Source organism: Sminthopsis crassicaudata, chromosome 1 (assembly GCF_048593235.1).
Source record: "Sminthopsis crassicaudata isolate SCR6 chromosome 1, ASM4859323v1, whole genome shotgun sequence".
NCBI classification, from domain to species: domain Eukaryota; kingdom Metazoa; phylum Chordata; class Mammalia; order Dasyuromorphia; family Dasyuridae; genus Sminthopsis; species Sminthopsis crassicaudata.
The window spans coordinates 532,534,586-532,559,937 of NC_133617.1; the positions used below are offsets into that span (position 1 = coordinate 532,534,586).

Sequence of the window (25,352 nt, forward strand, 5' to 3'; positions counted from 1 at the left end):
TAAAGTTCTCTGTTTGTAAGGGAACTCTGTCATGGGTAGATGCTTGTATTCCTGTAAACTATTGAGTGATTTGGTAGAATGTTTGAGGTTAAATTTTGTCCTTTTTAATTCTTCTAGCTATCTTTATCATTTTTTCCTTTGTGCTTTCTTTAGGTCCTTGCCTATTCCCTCAGTTGTGTGTGTACTTCAGCTTTCAGCACTGGAATTATTGAGGCAGTGGAGGCTGAAGATATTATGAATAAACTTCGGACATTAGTTGAAAATAACCAGCAGGTCAATGCATATATCCTGGATTCCTTCAGAATTATTCTTCTCTTTGGGTGTTTGCCTTCATGCATGTTTTCAGCTTCCCTGGGTGCTGAAGTTACAGTGGAGATCTTAAATCCAAAAAATAGATGAGGAAATTTCATTGCATTATCAAACTCAGTCTGTATTTTCCTGTGTATCATTCTAAAACAGGGATTCTTAACATTTTTTTGTATCATGGACTCTTTTGGCAATCTGATAAAGTATATGGATCCTTTCTTGTAATATTGTTTTAAAATTCATTAAAGTACATAAAATTACAAAGGAAATCCGTTAAAGAAAAGTATTATTAAGCAAAATTTAAAAAAGGAATTCATAGCTCTCACTCTGAAATCTAACCTTAGAATCCTAAGGAGTCCAGGTTAAGAACCAGGACCCTAGACCCTTTAATAATTCCCTTCTACCTCTTAGCCTGGCATTTTGTCACTGAAGATTTCACCTTCCCATTAATGTTTCTCCTAAAGTTTCTCTTTATGCAAGAGAATTAATTGCGAAACTTTTCATGTTCCAAGTCATTGCTGAAGAATTTAAAAACAAAACAAAATAATTCAGATTAAAATTTTTAATTCTTTGATTACAGAGTGTAAGAATTCTATAAAAAATGAGAAACTAGGAACTAGGCCCAAAGGAATCTGAATTATTGTTGCAGTCTACCTCATTTCACAGATAAGGATATGGAAAAAAATGACTAAATATTCTTATGGGCCATGTGAAATGTCAAAGGCAGCATTCAAATTCAGCTTTCTTTCCTGACAATCACTTCATTCCTATTTTCACTACACCACATTGACAGATTCTTCAGAGTGTCTGTTAAAATTGAGAGAGCTACCAGACTGGTTACATTGAAGAGGTAGCTCTTTCTTCCTAGTTCTTGTCCTTTCTTACTGCTTGATGTCATCAGATTTGGAATTAGAAGAGACCTCAGAAATCATCTTGTACAATTTCTGCCTTTTACACATGAGAAAAATGTGGCCTAGTGAGATTAAGTGGCTTACTTTGTCACATTTATTGACACAACTCAGATTTATACCTAGGACTGGTTTCTCTAAATCCAGAACTCTTTCCAATGCAACTTGCTACATTCTTTTTTTTTTTTTTTTTTTTTTGTTGTTGTTGTTTGTTTCCATTTGTTTTCTTCTTAAAGGATTTTTAAAAAAGATTGTATTGTTTTAATATTTAAAAACTTCTGAAGTATTTTAGTACTTTGCATTATTAGACAAGAAATAGATCCATTCTGGTTTCTTTATGCATTTTTAAGCCCTGATCAGGACCAGAGTGGTTATGGAAGGAATTGTGCTGGTTTGCAGCTTGCATTGGTGAAGTCAGTATTTTTTTTCCTAACTACTGCTTCTTTGAACACTCAGTATTCTTTGATTCTTGCAACAGCAAAACGTTGAAGTATGCCTTCAGGGTCACTCTCTTAATCATGTGCAGGAATTAGCCTGCTTAGTAGTTCTGTTCTGACCCTTTGCAGATTTGACACTATTTAAACTTGTTTGGTTCAGGCTTCCCTGACAGTACAGTATTGCTTCCTGAAAACAGAATACTTAGTATAGCTAAATTCCTTGTGCTTAGTTGTGCTGTTTCTGTTTCAAACCAAAGTCCAGCCCCTGTAAGCTCTGTTAATGACTGATTTTCTCCCCACTGTTTGATTGAATTGAACAAAGATTTCTTAAGATCCTAGCAATGAGTGACACAGTTGTTGAGTGCTTATTAAATATAAAAGATGAGGATACAGATAGGAAAGTAAGACGGTCCTTAGTCTCTAGGAGCTTACCTTCTAAAAGAGGAAATAGTACAAGTAGAAGGTTTCAGCTAGAAGTCAGAAAGAAGAGGTTCGTGTTTCTTAAGGTGCAATAGCAAAATAGCAAAGTGCTGGGCACCAGACACGCAAAAATGAAAATAGCAAAGAAATTCTTTCTACAATCTGTTTATCATTGCTAATCTGCAGAAATTAGAAAGATGATAATTACCCAGATAAGGAAATACAAGGTAGAACTTTTTAAAAATTTTTCAATAGTATTTAATTTTTCAAATACATGTAAAGATAATTTTCAACATATATTTTTGTAAAACTTTGTGTTCTTAATTTTTTTTCTCTCCCTCTCCTCAGGATATTAAGCAGTCTGATATAGGTTAAATATGTGCAATCAAAGTAGAGTTTAAGAGAAACAAAGGGGAGAGCCAAATAGTTTGGAAGAAAAATTTGAGGTTACAGAAAAGACTTTCATTTTGGAAGATTAAGGAAATCTGCATGAACTGAATATTTTTTTAAAAAGATTTTAACATATTGGGATGGGGAATAAGTGCAGGGCAAGTGAAACCATCTGCATTAATATATAGAGGTAGGAGATAGAAGGATGAGATTGGGGAGCAACCAGCAATTTAATTTAGCTGAAGTTATAGGAAATAGTTATGGAAAGATAGGAAGTTCAGATCCCGGAAAATGTCTCTGTTGCTATGTATGGTCATTTTTAATCTTTGTCATTTTCCTTCTTCTATCCCTTTCCTTCCCTGGCTTTTTTTTTTTTTTTTTTTTTTTAACTCAACAGAATTCAGGCTTTTCCTTGGCATTAGGGAATATTGTTCATGGTTTGTCAGTGTGTGGACATGGAAAAGCAGAAGACTTAAGCAACAAACTACTTCCTGCATGGATAAAAATTGTTCTTACAGAGGTAGGAGCCATTTTTTTATATAGTGTTTTTTTTAGAATCACACAAAACATGAATGTCTAAAAACAATTTGAAGAACCATCATTTTTGCTTCTTTATTGAGTATATCTTATGGAAGATATCTTTGACCAACTATGTTTCATGTTCTTTTATATTATCTTCTCACCATCCATCTTAAATATATACCATTTTGATAACATGCCATTCTCCCAAATCCCCACTCCCTGGCACTAGAACAGTAATCAAAGCAGCTTTACCATTGCTGTCGGAAAGGGTATGTCAAGGGACTCCTCTATTTCTTCATTCACCATTTTGGTGACTTGCTAAGCTAAAACATTGTTCTACTATATGCATTTTCTTCTCCTATCAGAATAAAAGCTCCTGAGCAGAGGAGCTGTATCAAATTTGTATTTGTCATCAGCACCTAACACAGTATTTAATAAATATTTTTCCAGGGATTAATTCATTATTGATTAAATTTCTAGGAAAGGACAATAATGTTAGTGTCTTTGCTTTTACTTCCATTTTTAGAAACAATATTTTGTTTTAAACAAATTGAGTTGGAGCTGTTGTGAGTACATAGTTTCTTTATTTTTCCTTGCAGATTACTATTGAATTTGACCCTTCCTCTTATCAGCCAATGATGTCATATGACTTTACTTACCTGATTCTGAAATAACTTTGTAATTTACTTTTTTATATCTTAGTAAGTTTCACATTTTGTGATGTTTAGTGTTCCATATCCAGAAACTTCTCTCTTCTTGAAACTGCTCTTTTTGGTTTGTATTTGTGAGACTGCTTAGTAGTCTTTAAAACCTTTAGCTTCTTTTATTTCTTAATTTAAACCATATTTTCCAGAGTGCATGTATGTGTTGTGTATGTATATATACATACACACATTTATACACATGCTTCCTTGTGCTCATCTTTGCATTACAATCACCAAATTTCAAAGTAGCTTTTGAAAAAATCTTTATCACTTTCATATTTTATCATTCTCCATAAGATTTTTCTACTTTACCAACTGATCTTAGTTTATTTGCTGAAATTAATGTTCAAGGTGCTCTATTTTCTTACACTTATCATAATATATTGTACATATTCTTGTTATTTTAGAAACGTTCCTGCTCAATAGAATCAAATCTTTCAGTTTGTCCTTTTTCTTACTTTGCCCCGATGCTTTTTTCATTAATTACTTATTTAAATAATCAGGTAGGATAATGAACTGAAGGAATTGGGGTGAAGGAAAAGGATGAGTAGATCAAGTTTTAACAAATCTCAATCATTTGGCTATTTTCATTTATTGAAGTTTTTTAATTTTTTATTTGATTTCCAGGGTTCTCCCACAATGCAGTGCCTAGCAGCTGTTAATGGTCTGGTTGCTTTGGTTGGTTCTGAAGGTGCTATCATGCAGGTAAATAAAATAAAAGAGACACGTCAACCATATGTCCCTCTATCAAGGAGATAATAAATAAATAATCTCATTTTTTTTTAAATGAAAGAAGAGGATCTCTTTTTGAACTTTTAACTTTAAAAAAAAAACATAGATTTTTTTTTTTAAGACCTTATGGGGGTCAGCTAGCTAGAGCACCAGCCCTGAATTCAGGAGGACCCGAGTTCAAATCTGGTCTCAGACACTTAACACTTCCTAGCTGTGTGACCCTGGGCAAGTCACTTAACCCCAGCCTCAGGGAAAAAAAAAAAAGACCCTATGGAATACAGGCAAAGTGGCAACTCCAGAAGGCTTGGGTTCAGGGCTACCTTCTGATACAGATTCACTCTATGACACTCTCTGGATAGGTTCCTCAGCCTTTTGGGTCCTCAGCAACTCCAGAACTATGTGTTCTCCAATAATTAATTACTGCTCTCCATCGATAGAGGAAATTTCCTCACCAGATGTGCTTTATACTAATAAAATCATACATTTTGCTAAAAAAAATTTAAATAAATACAATCTGATGATAGTATTTAAAGAAGATTCTTCTTTTCAGTTCAATTTCATGGATCAAATGAGCCTTGCTATCCAGAGTGATGCTGAATGGAATATTGTCTTGCATGCCAAATTCTTGTTATTAAAATTGATAGATTCAAGGAACCAATGAGAAAAAAAAAAAGATTCCTCATTTGAGTTTGTAAAACTGAAATATCTATTCAACTTTGATCTGGCATGTTGACCTAAGAAAAGGAGATTAAATGCAAAGTACAGGAACCTTAAGATCCATCAGTGGGGAACTCCATTTAATGCTAATATTTTTATTTTGTTATTGTCTTCTTGTCTTTGTTTTTTATGTTTTCTACTAGTAACTTTCTACTAGTAACAATTTTGGCTGTGTTTGGAAGCAAAAATATAAACAGAAAGCTTATTCTAGTTTATCAGATGATAATAAACGCATCTGGAATGCTGTTTACTCTAACTTTCCTTTAATTTGTTTTTTTCATTTGCAGCTGAAATCAGAAACAATTCAGACCTCTCACATTCAAAGTCAACTTAATGAAGTAATTAGAACCATAACACAGGTGAGAATGGGAGCTTTCTTCTTGGATTTAAGAGTTCTCTGGGCAAGAAAAGTTTTCTTTTCAGTGTATATCCTAATACTGGCAAATTGATTTTTTTTTCCTTTTTGCTGAGAATTTGAATCTCTTGAAGATAGGTCTGTGAACTTTCACTTATCTTCTTATTAGATAGTCTTTTGTGATGTGTGTTTAGGTTTCAAGTTCAATGGATTTTCATTTTAGATATGCTACTTTTTTGAGAGAATTACAAAAGAAGGGACTAGAGATTATTCTTAGTGGACATGGTATGAGGTATTGATTACTTAATGCTACCTCCCATGTATATATACTCTTCTTATAGACCTTTCACTGAAAAAATCCTGGCACCTCAAGGAAAAGATAGTGGATAATCAGGTAACCAAAAATTATGATCAGGAGGCACTAATGGTTCGCATATAGCTGGGCAAATCAGTTTTGATAGGTTAAGTGGATTAATAGTGTGATAATCCCTTTTTAGTACTTGGAGGTTGTTGTTGTTGTTTGTTTGTTTGTTTGTTTGTTTGTTTTTTTTTAATCACAGGGATTACAGTCTTGTGTAGATTTCTATTTATTTTATTATTATTTTTTTTAAGGGCGAGGGGTAGCAGAATTCCTGTATGGCTAATTGGTTCATTGGCGTGGAGTTCCTTCTCTGATGTTGCAGTTTGTTGTCTTTATACTCTCCATCATGGTCCAGCTGTGACCAGGATTATCAGCAGTGGGATTTTGTGAGTGTCCTTTTCTTTGGCATGAGTTTGTAATTTGTCTTGCATTTTTCTCTATAGGTCATTAGTTTCTCTGGAGTGATTGGACTTCAGACAAATGCAGCTTGGCTTCTTGGACATCTTCATCTGTCTAGCTTGTCCTCAAGTCAGAGTAGAACATCTGGTAAGAGTACTTTAGCTGTAGTTCAGATTTCATAATGTCCCCAGGTTTCATAAACTCTCTCCATATGGTCCTATTTTGTTTGGGATTTTTTTGTTCTACTAAGGAAAATAATGGGATAAATTTATTTAAAAATTTGAAGCTCTTCTGCTTTTGAGATAAAATTATGGCCCTTAATTTGAGAAGCCTTTTCTATTTCTAGATTTTTTACTGAAACAACTAAAACTGCCCTATAGTTTTCATGCATTTATTTAAGCCCATGCTTAGGTGATTTCAAGTCAAGGGCTTCACATTAATACATTAGGGAATTATAATCCAAATTATTATATATGGAATCTGGTTCTGATGAATCATCAAACTCAAACCAAAATGAATGCTTTGTTACTAGAAGCTACTTTTTAAATCTAGTTTTACCTCTCACATAGTAATATGTATCCTAATCAATTAATAATCAAGTATTTATTAAGCCAAGTACCATGTTAGACCAATAGGATATAAGGATAAAGAAGAAATAAAACAATTGAGAATAATTAATGAATGCCTTTAAAATGAGAGTCCACAGCAATAAGTTTCTTCCTCTTTTATCTATTCTGCTTTGCACTAAGGTTATTTCCTTATTCACAGAGAAAACAAGTCTTTCTCAGAATATTTAACTTTAATTAAGTGTAAGAATATGTCAGAAAATTTTGGTAAGATTAATGATAGAAAATGAGTCTATGTCATTCACATACAATGTGTAGCCTATATAAGGATGTTACTTTTTAATTAGGCTTCTTTTTGTTATATTCTAGAGAACACGTTTGACTTGTGGCAAATTCAGTTCTATACAGTAATGAATTGTAATAGGATTTACTAACCAGAGGAGGTTAGAATAGATGATATCTTACCAGAGGAAGTTTGAATAGATGATATCTAAGTTCCCTTCCAGCTCTAAATCCTGTAATCCATCTATAAAAATAAAAGTTACTGATGCCTTCTTTATAAGGGAACTTTCCAAATGAGTCATTTATGGCAGTGAGAGAACCAAACCATGGAAGACTGAGAAAAAAAAGAGATTAGGAGACTCCTAGTTCCTGTTCCAGGGCAGTAGCTTGGATTGTTCACTTAGCTGTCTACACATTATGAAATGATTTGTTGGCACAGATACAAGTTTTGAATTTTCATGTATCATTTCTACAATTCAGTATGTCCTAGAGTGGCCCACTTGACAGTGCTTTGAATAATGCAGCTTAGCAATTTCCTTCCATCCCCAGAGAGGTCACTCTGATTGAGCTCATTGGTGGAGCATTAAGGAGGTGTTTACTTCCATACACACCCTGCTCAGTGGGTTACCAAATGATCCAGTCTCAATGATTGGCAGCCTCACAACTTCTGCCATTGTTTTAATTTGCTAGCAAAGCCTAAATGATTACTTGGACATCAGTCACTTAACGTAATAGAATTAGTTGCAGCCACGGAGTATTGTGCAGAGATTAATGGCATAAACATCTCAGCTTTGTCTCTTGGTTGAAATGGCAGCAGGAGATCATTATCTTTCCTTCATTAGTCCCGCCAAGTTCACTGGCTAATTTGATGGTTTTCTGTCTCTGCAGTTCCTGCTGACTTTAGCTATTTGCCTGAGAACAGCTTTATTAGGGCAGCTGTTGACTTTATCATTGAAGGAGGGAAGAAAGGTAAGAGAGCACATTCCTTGGTTTTTAATCTTTCTTTCTCCTTATGTACCATAGTAAATAATTGTGTTCAAAAGTGTGCCACTTTAGAGCTAAACAGCATAGAGTTTCTGGGGGGTATGATGAGTGGGGGATGGGAGGGAGGCAGAAGAATGTCTTCCTTTGCCTTAAATGTTTAGCCACTCTGCAGCAAAGCCTACCAAGAATCTTTTCTATATAAGAGCTTACTTACACCCCCCCCCCAAATACTGTCTAGGGTTTGGTGGACCTGTTGTAGACATTATTCTTTGGAAATTCTCAACAGACTTCTTTTTCTTGCCAACTTAATCTTGGATGCCATTTAATTGTAGCTTATATGTCAAGTACATTTTGTTTTAATGAGCCTCTTTTTATAGCAAAGTCTATGTTGCGCCCCCCCCCCCCACATAATCTGCCAATCAACATGTATTTAGTATCGATTGTCAATTTTTATTACATTGAAACCATGTGTTCTGATGCTTATCCCACATGTAAATAGTTTATTAAATTCACATTTCCACCCTCTGTACTTTTTGTCTATTCTTTGATTCTTGTCTATTCCATCATAAACTGGTTAATGTCAGAAATTGATTCTGTTAGTTTATACAGCAACTGGAATAATGCCATGTAGGCACTTAATAAATGCTTTTTAAAAATATATAATAATGTTCCATTAAGGGCTTTTTGGAATAAGATAAATTGAATACCAACCTGACCAAGGGATGAGTTTCATTGGGGAGGATGCTATCTGGACTTGATTGGACTGCTTTATGTAAAACCAACTTTCTATTTTTCTTTTCCAAGGAGTTAAAAAATTTTCTGGCCTATAGGAAAGTAATGTGATTATTCATATTAGATGATGTTTGAGGAATGCTGTCCCCCTAAGAATATAGATTGCAGAAGTCATAAGATTTTAAGAGTTTAGTAGGGACCCTTAAAGGTCAATACAGGAATCCCTCAAAGCTTAATGATACAATTAAGTTCCCAAATTATGAACTACTTTGACATGCTTAAGAAAAAATCACTTTAAACATTTGGAGAGCCAGAAAATATACTGTTCTTTTTTCACCATGATATGCTGCTGTTTGCTTTAATGTTCCTTAGATTTTAAAAAATAGATTGCATTTTCGTTACTAATGACAGCAATGCTTAACACCCTGAACAAAGCATTATAAAAAAAATTTGATTTAATTATTAAGAATCTGAAACCTAGTAAAAGTGACTTACAGATTTTGTAACAAAAACAAAAAGCTAGGAGTATGGGATGTTTTCATATCTATCTTTTTAAATAAAGCAAATGTGTATTTTCTTCTGATTTAAGCATGATGATGATGATGATTATGATGATGATGATGGCGATGGGAAGAATTTATTTGCAGAAGGAGACAGAACATTTGTAGAGGCAAAAGAAGGATAAACTGTTATCCTGAGCAAATGGAATTTGCTCATTTGGACTGCCCAAATTTATATTTCCTTTGCAGGAGAGGATTTCCTTTTTGGATCCATTTGTGAATTCTTAGGAAATCCATAAGCCTTTGTGAGCAGCCAAGCCACAAACCAGAAGCCTTTGCTCTCTTATATGCCTGATAACTCAGGTACAGTTGAACTGGTGGTGGTCCTGTACTGTCAATTTGCAACCCATTTGAAAACAGGTACAATAAATACTCTTTAAAAAAACAAAAACAGACATTTCAAACTTGTGGATTGTGGGAGAGAACTGCCTCCTTGTTGAAGTTGCTGACTAGATTCAGTAGAAAATCCATTCAGCCTTCCAAATTACTGATGATGACCCTAGAGGCGTGGGGGCCGTGGGAGGCTGACCTCAGCCTCAGAAGCCCATTTAAAACAAACAAAACAAAACCCTGTTCAGTGAGACTAAATGGGATGGCCAAATACAGAGGTGTGTATGCAAACCAGTGTTTTCTTCTTCAATATGCTCAGCTCATTTGAATTTTAATAACTCCTTTCTGTAGCAGCCTTTGAATTAAAATGTCTGGATGTCACTCATTATAGCCTAGCAGGGCTGTAGTAGGGAGGATGACAACTTTGGTGAGCTGTCTTGAAGAAGAAACTCTTTTAAAGGATAAAAATAAATCATTCTTGGTATGAGTAGAACAGAAGAAACTATCATGACTTCCTGAGCCTCTCTAATAAAAGACTATCTACTTTTCATGTTAGTAATTTAAAGAATGAAATGCATATGGTGAATTATTTACCCTATGCCAGCAGCAGATGGGTTAAAAAACATTTTGTTCTTTGGGCAGCCAAAAGTTTTGGTCAATTAGTCTTTATTTCTGAAGAGGGGGACCTCTTGTGAAAGATATCTAGGTGATCCCATAAGCACTTGAAAGCCATTTAGAGTACCTGAGGTGGTCAGGAAGCCTGTTGCTTTTAAAAGCACATTTGAACACTAAGCACAACAAGACTATTTTTCTAAGGATCACCATTATTCTGAATGTTTACAAGTTTTCTCTTTTCCAGTGTAACTTTTTCTTTCCCTGTCTCAGTATTAAATTTCTTTCTTACATTGAATCAAGCTATTTTTTCCCTTTTTTTAATCACTTAGATGACGTATCATCATATTTCCTCAAGGACATCACTTGGACAAACTGTCTCTGCATTTTATTGAGAATTATCTTAGAATTTTTATATAATTTCATTCATAGCCATGGAGCACTCAGGCTGTTTGTCTATGGGTTATCTGTTTATTCATGCTTTTATCTCTTTTTCTAGCCCCAAAATTGAAAGACATGAAAAAAGAAAGACATTAAGTAAGCATTTACTGTTTACAAACATAGCACAGAATGACCCGTGTATTATTTTTCAGCATCACCTTTTTATGTTTAGTTGTTTCTTTAAAAGTAGTCCTGATTGGTTCATAGATACCCATTTGAATGAAGTAGAGTTCCCCCAAATATTCCTCTACTTGATATGGCAATGCCACAGAGAACATAGAGCAAATATACATGGTAATAGAAAGAGCTCTAAACTGGGAGAATTATGTTTTAATGCTGGGGGAGTGAGAGAGAAGGTAGCATTTGTTATATACCTATTCTGTACCATGTGTTGTGCTAAGTAACAGACCTTGGAGAGAGAGCTGTTCTTACTATCTCCATTTTACAGTTGAGGAAATTGAGGCACTTGGATGTTACTCATGGATCTATGCCCTGGATCATAGAGTTAGTACAAAGGATAAACAACCTTTGTGAGTAGGAATAGGAGCTGCCCTACTGGGGACACAAGTAGAACAGGTCACTTGAGCAACACAATTCATTATGTCTGTCTCTTCATGTTTCTTTCTTACTGAAACCTCCTAAGACAATCTTGGGGTTTACCCATTACATTTCTTAAGGACCATGCCTTCTTCAACTCAAATCACTCTGACTCTCATTGATTGACCAATAATAGGTTCCAGGTCAAGCCACAGTTTGTTCATTGTTATTCGGGCCTCTTACTGCAGAGTGAATGTAAATAGGAATTGGTTCTGTTTGTCCAGGAACCCTGAGGATCTTCCCCTGTGACATTGAATTTTTTTTTAAACTAGGTAAAAGAGACTATTTGGTGCCTTGATGCTTACCTAGCCTTAATCACTGAGATTTGTTAAGACTTTTAACTTTACAAGGCTACGATTCCCTATTGCATTTAGGGCTTTATTTTGCCATTGGATACAGATGGCACTAAACTAAAATTCAGCTCCCTTGCATGTCATAATATCACCTTCCTGATGTCTTAGTCCTCTTTGAGAATGAAGGACAAAACAACAATAATAATTAAGACCTAATGTGAATTCATGTATTCTTGGTTCTAAGCCAGGGCTCTGACCACTGTCCCAGGTAGCTGCCTGCAATTAATTCATCATAACCATAGAAAAGTCATTTCATAATAAGGAGTTACTTTGCTCAACTTTATGCCAATAAATTTGATAACTTAAGTGAAATGGATGACTTTCTCCAAAAATATAGGCTTCCTAGATTAACAGAGGAGGAGACAAATTGCTTAAATAGTCCCATTTCAGAAAAAGAAATAGAACAAGCTATTAATCAACTCCCCAGGAAAAAATCCCCAGGGCCAGATGGATTCACATGTGAATTCTACCAAACATTTAAAGAACAATTAGCCCCAATGTTATATAAACTATTTGAAAAAATAGGGGATGAAGGAGTCCTACCAAACTCCTTTTATGACACAGACATGGTACTGATACCTAAGCCAGGTCGATCGAAAACTGAGAAAGAAAATTATAGACCAATTTCCTTAATGAATATTGATGCTAAAATCTTAAATAAGATATTAGCAAAAAGACTTCAGAAAATCATCCCCAGGATAATACACTATGATCAAGTAGGATTTATACCAGGAATTCAGGGCTGGTTTAATATTAGGAAGACTATTAGTATAATTGACCATATTAATAATCAAATTAATAAAAACCATATGATCATCTCAATAGATGCAGAAAAAGCATTTGACAAAATCCAACATCCATTCCTACTAAAAACACTTGAGAGTATAGGAATAAATGGACTATTCCTTAGAATAATCAGGAGCATATATTTACAACCGTCAGTAAGCATAATATGCAATAGAAATAAACTGCAACCTTTCCCAGTAAGATCAGGAGTGAAACAAGTTTGCCCACTATCACCATTACTATTCAATATAGTACTAGAAACGCTAGCCTCGGCAATAAGAGCCGAGAAGGAGATTCAAGGAATTAGAGTAGGAAATGAGGAAATCAAACTATCACTTTTTGCAGATGACATGATGGTATACTTAGAGAAACCCAAAGACTCTGCTAAAAAGCTATTAGAAATAATTCAGAATTTTAGCAAAGTGGCAGGATACAAAATAAATACTCAGCATTTTTATATATCACCAACAAAATGCAACAGCAAGAGATACAAAGAGAAATTCCATTCCAAACAAATGTTGAGAGTATAAAGTATTTGGGAATCCATCTACCAAAGAATAGTCAGGAATTATATGAGAAAAATTACGAAACACTTGCCACAAAAATAAAAGTCAGATTTAAATAACTGGAAAGACATTCAGTGCTCTTGGATAGGCCGAGCGAATATAATTAAGATGACAATACTCCCTAAACTAATCTATTTATTTAGTGCTATACCAATCAGACTCCCAAGAAACTATTTTAATGACCTAGAAAAAATAACAACAAAATTCATATGGAAGAATAAAAGGTCTAGAATTGCAAGGGAACTAATGAAAAAAAAATCAAATGAAGGTTGCCTAGCTGTACCTGATCTAGAACTATATTATAAAGCAACAGTCACCAAAACCATTTGGTATTGGCTAAGAAATAGACCGGTAGATCAGTGGAACAGATTAGATACAAAGGACAAAAAAGGGTACATCTATAGCAATCTAATCTTTGACAAACCCAAAGAAAATTCATTATTTGAAAAAAAAAAACTGTTGGGAAAACTGGAAATTAGTATGGCAGAAATTAGATATGGATCCACACTTAACACCATATACCAAGATCAAAATGGGTCCATGATTTAGGCATAAAGAATGAGATCATAAATAGATTAGAGAAACAGAAAATAGTCTACCTCTCAGACCTGTGGAGGAGGAAGGAATTTATGACCAGAGGAGAACTAGAGATCATTATTGATCGCAAAATAGAAGATTTTGATTAGATCAAACTAAAAAGTTTCTGTACAAACAATACTAATGCAAACAAGATTAGAAGGGAAGTAAGAAATTGGGAAAATATTTTTAAAGTTAAAGGTTCTGACAAAGGTCTCATTTCCAAAATATATAGAGAACTGACCCTAATTTATAAGAAATCAAACCATTCTCCAGTTGATAAATGGTCAAAGGATATGAACAGACAATTCTCAGATGATGAAATTGAAACTATATCCACTCATATGAAAGAATGTTCCAAATCACTACTGATCAGAGAAATGCAAATTAAGACAACTCTGAGATACCACTACACACCTGTCAGATTGGCTAAGATGACAGGAACAAATAATGATTAATGTTGCAGGGGATGTGGGAAAACTGGGACACTGATACATTGTTGGTGGAGTTGTGAAAGAATCCAACCATTCTGGAGAGCAATCAAACTGTGCATACCCTTTGATCCAGCATTGCTGTTATTGGGCTTATATCCCAAAGAAATACTAAAGAGCGGAAAGGGACCTGTATGTGCCAAAATGTTTATAGCAGCTCTTTTTGTAGTAGCTAGAAACTGGAGGATGAATGGATGTCCATCAATTGGAGAATGTTGGGTAAATTATGGTATATGAAGGTTATGGAATAGTATTGCTCTGTAAGAAATGACCAGCAGGAGGAATACAGAGAGGCTTGGAGAGACTTACATCAACTGATGCTGAGTGAAATGAATAGAACCAGAAGATCTCTGTACACTTCAATGTTGTATGAAGATGTATTCTGATGGAAGTGGAAATCTTCAACATAAAGAAGATCCAACTCACTTCCAGTTGATCAATGATGGACAGAAACAACTACACCCAGAGAAGGAACACTGGGAAGTGAATGTAAATTGTTAGCACTACTGTCTATCTACCCAGGTTACTTATACCTTCGGAATCTAATACTTAACGTGCAACAAGAAAATGGGATTTACACACATATATTGTATCTAGGTTATATTGTAACACATGTAAAATGTATGGGATTGCCTGTCATCAAGGGGAGGGAGTAGAGGGAGGGAGGGGATAATTTGGAAAAATGAATACAAGGGATAATATTATAAAAAAAATTACTCATGCATATATACTGTGAAAAAATTATAAATAAAAAAAAGAAAAAAAAGGAAAAGTCATTTCATTTCTCAAGGCTTAATTTTCTTCATTTGGGAAATGACAGGCCTATATTAGATGATATCTAAGATGTTTTCTCATTATTTTATTATTTTGTTCAAACATTTTGAATAGTTTTCAGGAGGATTATGCTTCCTGCTAGAACTTATCTCTTCACACTCCTAAGCTGCTCTATTTTCTTATCTCTTTTCCTTTTTCTCTTCAATCAAAATTGCACCTACATTAATCCCAGCAATGTGTAATGTGATTTAAGTTGCCATATGCATTATAATCAATGCCAAGCTATACATTTGATATTTTTGATCCAAATGTATTTTTGGTCCAATAATAATGATTAGATTCCTAATATAATAATATTCCTAAAATGTTGAGAGTTCCCGCTTAAAATGGAAGTGTAATGCATTTCATTTTATTTCAAATGCATATTTTGATTGGCAAATGTGCTTTGCCTTGAAATTTTACAAGCAAAAATAACTTATTCACCCCGGGCATTTCTTTAAAGAAGTGAAGTTAGATATATGTTGATGAGAATCAAGAAGTCTGGCCAGTTCCACCTTAACCAAAGTTGGTATAGGAGTCAAAGCCTACAAGAAATTTTTGGTGAAAAATATCCAGTTTGGAATGTACTGAACAATGGTATCCCTAGTTTAAGTAAATAAATAAAACCCTAAGCATTTGGAATAGGCAGCTAGATGACATAGTACATAAAGCACTAAACTTGATGTTAGTAACACCCAAGTTAAAATTTTCCCTCACACACTTTCCAGCTGTGTGATTATGGACTAGTCACTTAACTTCTGTCAGCTTTCTATTGTAAAATGGGGACAGTAATGGCACCTGCTTCCCAGGGTTGTTATGAGAGTTTGATGAGCATATGTAAAATTACATATAAATGCTAGTTATAATTATTATAAGAATAAGTTCATTGCAGTATCCATACTAAAGAATGAGGAGGAGCTGGGCAGATCAACTGGGAGAAGGTTTCCATGAGAGTTGGTTCCTGACTTGTACAATTATATCTCTGTCTTTTTTCTTCCCTTTGCTATCAAATCAGTACTTGGCTCAAGTTCCTGTGAGTTATATATCTGATTAGAACAGCTGACCCTAGGATTGTTAATGTGTAAATGACTGGTATGCTTATATGGTGGGTGTGTTAGAATTCCCTCCAAAAGACTTTGTTAATATAAGTGAATCTCCATTCAGAAGAGTATATAGCAGAGGGATATCAGACCGTGTATTTTGTCTGGTGTTTTGGGATCACCCCCAAGTTGGCTCTTTTTGGCTCTTTTTCTCCCAAATTTCATACCCCCTAGTGTATGAAGATCCATTGTTTAGCATGGATGCAGCTTCTGCACTCATCACCATTCTTTGCTTTGACTATTACTTCTCTATTCCAAATTATTGCAAGACTGGGAGTGGAAGTGGAGCCAATTATTGCTCAGTCAAATGAAGAAATTCATGAAAGAAGGAATTCTCTTCTACTTTCATTTTCTCATAGATCTCCTTGGTCATCATTGTTTTCTTTGAAGAAATGCTTTTGTGATAGTGATTTGTTTGTTTCTTTGTTATAGGGCCTGAATCTGTTCCTCCTTCTTATGTGAAAGTAGCTATGAAACCCATAGCAAGTGTTGGAGAAAGTCACCAGTACCCTCCTGTGAATTGGGCTTCCCTCCTTTCCCCTCTGATGAGACTGAACTTTGGTAAATATGTGTTCAGAATATCACAATCTCTTTTCCATGGAGATATTCTGTACCTGAACCATATGGATTTATGAACATTTCATTGTTTTTATTTTCTCACAGAATTCTATTGAGGGAAGCAAACTCACTTCTAGAAGTAGTGGACAATTCTAGATGTTCTTCTAGACTAATATTGTCAAACTCAAGTAGAAATGGATTCCTACAGGCTACATATTGACTTAGAAAGCCAAATTCACATTGTCTATGTTGTATTGTATTTTACATTTCATTTTATTTACGTTTATCAACTTTATTATCATACTTTTATTCACTTTTATTATACATATATTATAGTTTATTCACATTTATTTATTTTGTTAAACATTTAATTTTAATATGGTAAGAGTTTTGAAGTTTTGGGGAGAGCAGTGAATTTCAACATTTCTGTAATCTAGTGTCAACAGTTCTTAACGTTTTTTGTGTCATGGATGAACCTTTTTTGACAATCTAGTGAAGCCCAGAGGCACCTTCTCAAAATATTTTATTTAATTAATAAAACAAATAACACAGGATTATAAAAGAACAAATTATTTTGAAATATAGTTATCAGTTTAAAAAAATCGATAGACCCCAGGTTTATGGCCCCTAAATTACACAATAATTCAACACAATGTCGGAGTATGTCTGATACTGGTTTATTCAGTTTGAATCCTCTACTCCCGAATGAGAGCTGTTACAGCTTTATTTTAAAACAAAATTCAGAGAAATGGAAATGACCCTGTCAGCTTTGTATTGACTTGAGAATATGCTTAAAATGGTTTCTTCTTCCTATTGGAGGGCCTGTTGGAATATTCATTTTAAATGATATCTCTATATCTGGGAACTAAAATCATGTCTTGTATGTTTAACTTGAAATATCTTAAATCATTAGAGAAAATGCTATAGTAAGAGGTTTGTTTTTTTATTTTTGTTTTTTTCTCTTTTAGGTGAAGAAGTTCAGCAATTATCAATTGAAATTATGGTGACTCAAGCACAATCATCTCAAAATGCAGCTATGCTGTTGGGGATGTGGGTAGTACCACCACTAATCTACACTCTAAGTGTATGTAGTAAATAACAATTTGGGTGTTACTAAAGAACTTAGTTCCTTTTCTAAAGAATTTCCAAAGTTGGCAAATCTTTTTTAAAAAATCAGAGAGTCCTCTATCCCAGATGTTATTTGGTAGGAGATAGAAAATAAATAATTGATTGATTCTGGATCTCTAAAATGTAAGACATTATCCTAATTTACAGTTGAAGATACTGATGCTCACTCACTTAATTGTGTGTGTTTGTGTGTGTGTGTGTATGTGTGTGTTGTCCAGAGTGATATAGCTGATCTTCTGCCTCCAAGATCAGTATCTGTTCTTTTCACATGTTTCATCACTATAGAATTTCTATTGCAGTCCCATATTCATTCTTAAATATTCACCCATTATGCTATTTTCATGGTGTTTGCATTGCTAGCCAGCAAAGGAGACACTTCACTACATCCTTATTTATAAAAGTCATAAAATTAGACCTATTTTACAACTACTTTATTCTTTCTATTTCCTGTTTCAGTAAAATCCTGGTAAGATGTTACTAAAAATGAACAGATGAATGAATGAAAATACTATTAAATACTATGCTAGGGGCTGAGAATATAAATACAGAATGGCCCAGGCTCACCCTCAGGAGCTTGCCTTTTACAGGAATGACTGATTGCACACTTATAAAACAATAGTGTCCAGGAAAAGGAGTATTGATACAAAGAGAATGTGAGTGAAGCCATTGGGCAGTTGAGTGTCATATTTTTTCTAGTAGCAATGGTTGTATTGATTTGAATAGTCAAGAGTAATATGAAGAAAATGAGTTGGGACCAAGGAAGAGGATGTGAGAGGAGATGGCAAGGTAGCCAAGCAGGCTCCAGTTTTCCTGGTCGATGGTTAAATGGGATAATTATGAGGATTTGGCTCCGTCCTTACCCACAAAAGATTCACTCACCCACCTACTCACCCATCAATTGGGGCAGGTTAGCTATATGGCATAGTCCCAGACCTAGTAAGAGTGGAAGGGCATTATCTGTGGAGAGATGATCTATAGGTGGGTAGAAGGAATCAGTCAGAAAACAAATGATAGGATTCTCAGGGAGGCCCTACTTTTGCAGTGAATGCCTAGCCATAGCATGAGGTATGGCCTGGGTCTATAATTGCCTTTTCACAGCAAATCAGAGCATTTTACACCTGGAAAGAAATGTTTGCCTTGAAGCTTAGGGGCTCCATCCAATATGCTAGAGACCTTCTTCATTTTTTCTTGATAGTGTAAGGTCATTAAAAAACCATTCTGCCCTTGTCATCCCTTCCTTGCATGTGAACAGCCCATCTTTTCTTCCTATCATACGTTTCCTTGATGACATCTTTTACTCCTGTTCCTTTTTGAAGTTCTTGATTAGACTTTTTTTTTTTTTTTTGCAACCTACCAATATGCCCCCACTGTGATATTTATCCTCAGTTCTTCAGTAACCAGCATCTACTATTTCTTGTTGTTATACACAACACTGGTAAATTGTTGATTTAAAAACATGTGGGGAAAAAAAAAACATGTGCCTTGTAAGCAGTGACAAAATAGTTTCAGAGAAACTTAGGAAGAGTTGTATGAACTGATGGCAGAATGAAGTGAACAGAAGCAGCAGCAGAACACTTAAAAACATTAAAAAAATTTTTTTTCTTTTAAAACTTAAATACTCTGATTAATGCAACAACCAACCTCAATTCCAGAAGACCAGCAGTAAAACATGTTACTTATCTCCTTTTAGAGAAGTACTGTACTCATGGAGCACAATAAGATTTACACAGTCAGCGTGGGAATTTGTTTTGCTTGATACTGCATATGTATATTACAAGGGCATTGGTTTTTTTTTTTTTCCTATCCCCACTTCCCACCCCCATCAATTAAGGTTTTCATGGAAGAGAAAGGGAGTAATTAAATATTCTTTTAAAATTCTTTTAAAATTCTGTGTTAAAAAACACAGATGAGAGTAGTGTGAGGCTGGAAAGAAATACAGACAACAGCTTTTCAAATTAATATTTTTTCAGTAATATTTTATTTTTCCAAATACAGACAGGTACATTTCAACATTCACCTTTGCAGAACCTTGTGTTCCATAATTTTCTCCTCTCCCATCAAGACAGCAAGCAATCTGATATAACTTAAGCATGTGCAAGTCTTCTAAACATATTTCCATATTCATCATGCTAGGCAAGAAAAATCAGATCAAAAGGGGGAAAAACCATGAGAAAGAAAAAAAAAAGAAAGAAAAAGCAAAAGGAAAAAGGTGGAAAATACTATGCTTTGATCCACATTCAGTCTCTATCATTTTCTTTCTGGATGTGTATGACCTTTTCTGTATTTAGTCTGTTGGAATTACTCAAATTAAATGTTCAATTTATTATAAACCTATTAAAAGCAATCTTTATGTAGTAATTTTGTATACAATCTTTCCCCAGTATACTTTATATACATAGAAACAGTCATTTGATTTGGTGTTTAAATTCAGAAATTTAAAACATTTGAAAACAGCAGTTAACAAATTTTTTGTGGAAAACATGGGGGTGGGAAGGTAGGGATTTTTAAAAGAGCTTTGCAACTACTTGAAAGCTGTCCAACCTACTCTTCACCTCCTGTTCTGTACTGTCTCTCTCAACTCTGTGTGTGTGTATGTGTGTGTGTGTGTGTGTGTTTATGTGTATCCACAAAGAAATTCTTATCAATGTTGACTTTACACTACATCTCTTAAATTGAGTGGCAAGCATCTTAGATAAGCATATCTGGAGGAAGAACCTCATCTGAAGCTTGAACAGGATTATTTCAGTCATCATATCTTCTATTTTTGTCCTTTAATCTTTTCTGTCACTATGTATTTTAAGGACTATATCTTTTAAGGAATTTTAAATACTTTGATGAATGGCAGACATTATAGCTATTAAATCAAATATTTTTTCATAATCAATGAACAATAACTATAATGATACTTTATGTTTTCTACATTTTCCAGTAAATTTTAAAAGGTAAAAATGTGATTGAATCTTTTTTTCCTACTCATATCCTCATGAACAGTGCCTTCAATTTTATGTGTGGATCATTCTCACAAAATTTGTGTAGCTGTTAGAGTAGGAATATAGAATAGTGATTATTGATGTTTTCTTTGTTGCCTTTTTAAAAATAAGATCTGATTTATCCTCACACTCTAGAGTGTTTCATTCTTTCCTTTATCCCCATCCTTCAGTTGATCCTTCAGTTCTTTAACATTTGTGTCTCCTCTAGCATAGATCTCTTTCCTCTCGTCCGTATTTGGCCAAATTCAGCTACCCTTTTTATATTTCTTCCTTTTTTATGATATTTCTTCATTTCTCACATACACATTCAGGTCTGTGAAGACTTAGAGTCCAAATTATGGTTCTGCTGTCCATGATAGTGATATCATTGTTATAGTAATCTTTACATATCTCTTCCGTCTTCTATTTTTTTGTCCTTCAATTTACATCCTTAAATAATTCTTAAGATGATTTCACTTGAGTTCTTTCCCTTTCCAAGCTCTCTTTAAATTACTTCTGTTAATGAACAATCTCATCTCAATAAGTAGTCCAGTTCTTTCAATTCTAAAAAAGCCCTTCCTGAGTATTTATTATAAGTCTTAGGATATGTCTTTTGCCTTTCTTTATATATCTGTCACTTAGGATGTACCTGGGCATCTTCTTGAGGAACTCTAGTGATAGGTATCTAACTACATTCTGAATAATTGAAAATGTTTCTAAATGCTATGCATTGAGCTCACAATTTTTCTGAGAATGTAAGCTTCTTGAGGTGCTCATTATTTTGCACAGTGTCTTCCACTAATTAATTAATTGTCAATTAATGTTTGCTTAATTAAATTAAGGATAGAAATGGAACAAGTTTTTTAGTGACAAGTTTTCATATCAATACTTCTCTACATTAAATGATATAATAATGGCAATCTCCAGCTTTTTTTGCTATTAAGATTTAGCACATCATTTTTCTCCCTACGTAACATCTGAGAAAGATAGAATTTTTGATTTGCATAAAAATGTTTTTTATTTTATTCTTTATATATTTATTATATAATTACATATTTTATGTGTAGCATGTAATTATATAGATGGTATTTTCGCTTTTTTATTTCATTTATTTCTTCATATAATTGCTATAATACATTTTAGTAATCTGATTTCAGAAAATGTAAACTCTTACCTTTTAATTTAATTTAATTATACTTTCAGTGACTTTGTGGGTCTCAAGTTCTCACAGCCAGATGGAATGAGATTTCAACTTTCCTTAAAAACTTTTGCTCCTACTCTTCTCTACACTGTCTTTTGAGAAGGCAATTTATTAAGTTTTCTGTTCTAATCTTGACAGGATGTAATGGCAGTTGATATTTATTAAGATTTAGGAGATTAAGAGAGTATCTACTTATTCCTTAATAATAGTTCCTCTCTGTGGATTATTTCCAATTTAAATTGCTTTTTTGTGCATAGTTTGTGTTTGACTGTCAGTTTCTTGAGACATGGGGAATGTCTTTTGCCTCTTTTTGTGTCCTACCACTTAACACAGTGCTTATTAAAATACCTGATGTTTAAATGTTTACTGACTGACTTGATCAAAAGTCCAAAAAGGGAATCTTTTAATTAAAGAAAGCATACATTCTTTTCATCTTTTATAAAACTGCGAGTGCTCTCTCTTTAAGAGAAGTGTAGCTTTTCCTAAATGTCAGGATTTTACCTATCCTCCATATGTAGGGTCTAATATCTGATCATTTTGTATAAAGTTATGCAAATCTTAATGCATGTTTTTAGAAACAATTTTAAGGGAATAATGATTAGATAGCATCAAAAATCAAACAGCAAATAGTTTATTAATGATTCTAAAATTATATTTCCAAGTCTTTCTAACAGTTTTTCAAAGAGCAGGAGACATAAAAAGTAAATCTTACGGATTTTTGAAAGCTTCATTGTTTTCCAGGCATATTTGGCCCTGCATAAAATGTCAGGTTTTAACTTATGCTATTGTGAGTTTTTGTGGAGAAGAGAGATACAATAATAATCTTGAAAAATTTAATCTGGCGTCACTATACAGGACACCCAACTTCCTTGCTAGAGGTCAAGTAAGAGAATAGAGAGGGAAATCAGCTTTTAAAAAATCTGTTTATAACTAGTGCAACTAGAAGAATTAGCTAACAACTTCATTTGTTTGGCAAGAAATTAAATATAGGGTAAGCTGAGAGCCTGTGCCTAACTTTAATTGAGAGTACTACAAAATATATTCGTTGAACCTATTTTGGTTTATTCAGAGCTGTTGGAAAGAACATCAGGTCTTCAACTGACAAGATACCTTTTTGGTTTTGTTTTTTTTTAATAGAAATGGTGGATTTCTCAGATATTACTAGGTCATAGTTCATTTTCTTCAGACTTGTCTTCAGACAAATTAAAAAGCTAACATCAATTATAATAGCACTTATTATATGCAAAGGCAGCAAACTAGTTACCAAAAAAAAAAAAAAAAAGGAGGTTTTGAGGTATTTCAATAGGCCAGTGAATGGAGTACTGTGTCTGAAGTCAGGAAAAACTGAGTTCACATCCACTTTCAGATGTCTACATGCTGTGTGTCATGTGTTTACCTCAGTTTCCTCATTTGTAAAATATGGATAATAATAGCATCTACTTCCTAGAGATGTAAGAATCAAATGAGACAATAATTGTAAATCACTTAACACAGTTCCTGGCACAAAGTAAGTGCTATATAAATGTTAGTAGTGATGGTGACAGCTACGATGAAAGAATGGAATTGTTTATTTTTTTTCCTTTCCAGGGAATTTTCTTTCACAAAAGTATGACCTTTCATTGGAAAGAATATCCACTTCTGTGTTCTTTCAGAAACAATATTTTGTTAATTTTTTCCATTTCCCCCCCCCCTCCTTTTGAAAACTAGACCTCCTGGACTCCCCTAGGCTGGAAATTCAGTATTTGCTGAATGCTAATTCAGTGCTAATTAGCACAGATGCTTTAACTTGCTTCTTTTATCCATTCTGGGCTGGTCTGCCCCTTCTAAGGCAGCCTGGTGACACTGTTCCTATGGGTTCCTTAGTATGGATGTCCCATTAAAGATGCTTTAATCTTATAGCAGCTCAGAATTTCTGAACTTACATGATTGACCAGCCTTAGCCTCTCCTAGTTGCAGGATTATAACAGTACTCCACCATGCCTGACTATAACACTGTTTTATTCCACTAGCCAAAAAGAACATATGCTTAAAGTCGAGTCTCTCAGTCTCTCTCTGTGCCTCTCTGTTACCCCCACCCCCGCATCTTTCTCTGCTCTCTCTGTCTGTCTGTCTCTCCCTCTCTGTCTCTCCCTCTCCCTGTCTGTCTTGGTCTCAGACTCTGTCTTCTCTGTCTTCTCTCTCTTTCTATCTTTGTCTCTCTGTCTGTCTTTCTCCTCCTCTCTTTCTCTTACACACACATCAGTATTATTAAGAAGAAACAATAGCTGTTGTTATAACTTCATTAGTTTGTAAAACTATGGGGAAGATGAAATCCAAATGTTAATAAGACTTTACATTGGAGGCATTCATGTTAGACAAAAAAGAGCCATGAGCTTCTGTGACTGTTCATTGCATCTATTAGCTGACAGAATGGAGGGTTCTGTGTAGTATAGGCCTTTGACTCTGGTCTCTGCTGTTTACATCAAGTGCCCTGTTTTGTTTCTAGCTGAAAACCAAGAAGTACCTTTTGGTGTCCCTGCCACTGTGGATGAAACATGTTACTGAGGACCAGATTCAGGTTTTCACTGAAGTGTTTATGGTGCAGCTTTTTAAAGCTGCTCTCCCTTTCCAGAGTCTTGAGTTATGTCAGAGTGCCTTACAGGGACTAAGCCAGGCTATGAAGCTGCCCAGTCCAGCTCAATACCTCTGGAGTCTCCTCTGCTGGGCTACTGAGAAAATCTTTGATCTTTTGCCAAACAAGATTCGGGTAAGGAACAAAAATATTTGCATTCCTTTATAATTTATATATATAGGATTTTTTTTTTTTTTTTTTACTGCCTTTTTGGCAAGGCAAGGAGGTAAATGTTTTAAGAAAGTGGGTGGGGAACTAATGAGAAATGACCACATTCTTTTCTTTACTGGGAGTGTTTTCTCTTTCAAGATCTGGGTTGTCGAGATTTAAAATTTAGAGCCATGGTTTTGTGCAGACTGGACATAGATCATCCAGTACTGAGCCAGAGAATTCACTCAAGGTTTCTTTGCAGAATAACTGACTCTAGGAACAAAATAGAAGAGATTTCACATGAAAGTCTACCTAGAGAATATTCAAGCAAGAATATTTCCATAAGTTTACATATTTTAAGAGATTTCAGAAGAAAGAATACTATCAAAACACGAGTAAGCTGAAGAGACACCTATATCTTTAGTATAGCATTTTAGATTGACAAAAAAAAAAAAAATTACCCACAGATGATAGAAGTCATTTTTTGAGATGACAGAAATACACAAAGGAATGAAAAATATCTTAGCCCACTTGTTTTTTTCTCTAACTAATTGCAATGGGAAAATTAAACACAGTTAAAAAAAAAAAAACAGAATTATCACTTCTTTTCTGGTAGAAAATCTTATCAGGTTTGTTCCTAGATACAAAGATATAACAAAAAGATAATGATTTTTCTTTTATTTAAAAGATTTGAA

The 25,352-nt window shown here is 34.2% G+C and overlaps 1 protein-coding gene across 6 annotated transcripts in view; it reads left to right on the forward strand.

Annotated features, from left to right (window-relative positions):
- FOCAD (focadhesin) overlaps window positions 1-25,352 on the forward strand; it is a 369,886-nt gene that overhangs the window by 320,959 nt on the left and 23,575 nt on the right. For all 6 annotated transcript variants that reach the window (XM_074281856.1, XM_074281859.1, XM_074281857.1 and 3 more), the window contains 9 exons: window positions 154-273; window positions 2,859-2,981; window positions 4,315-4,392; window positions 5,424-5,495; window positions 6,296-6,398; window positions 7,988-8,068; window positions 16,473-16,601; window positions 17,567-17,682; window positions 24,382-24,642. In XM_074281856.1, coding sequence (XP_074137957.1) covers window positions 154-273; window positions 2,859-2,981; window positions 4,315-4,392; window positions 5,424-5,495; window positions 6,296-6,398; window positions 7,988-8,068; window positions 16,473-16,601; window positions 17,567-17,682; window positions 24,382-24,642 — 1,083 coding nt within the window. The remainder of the gene's footprint in view (window positions 1-153; window positions 274-2,858; window positions 2,982-4,314; window positions 4,393-5,423; window positions 5,496-6,295; window positions 6,399-7,987; window positions 8,069-16,472; window positions 16,602-17,566; window positions 17,683-24,381; window positions 24,643-25,352) is intronic.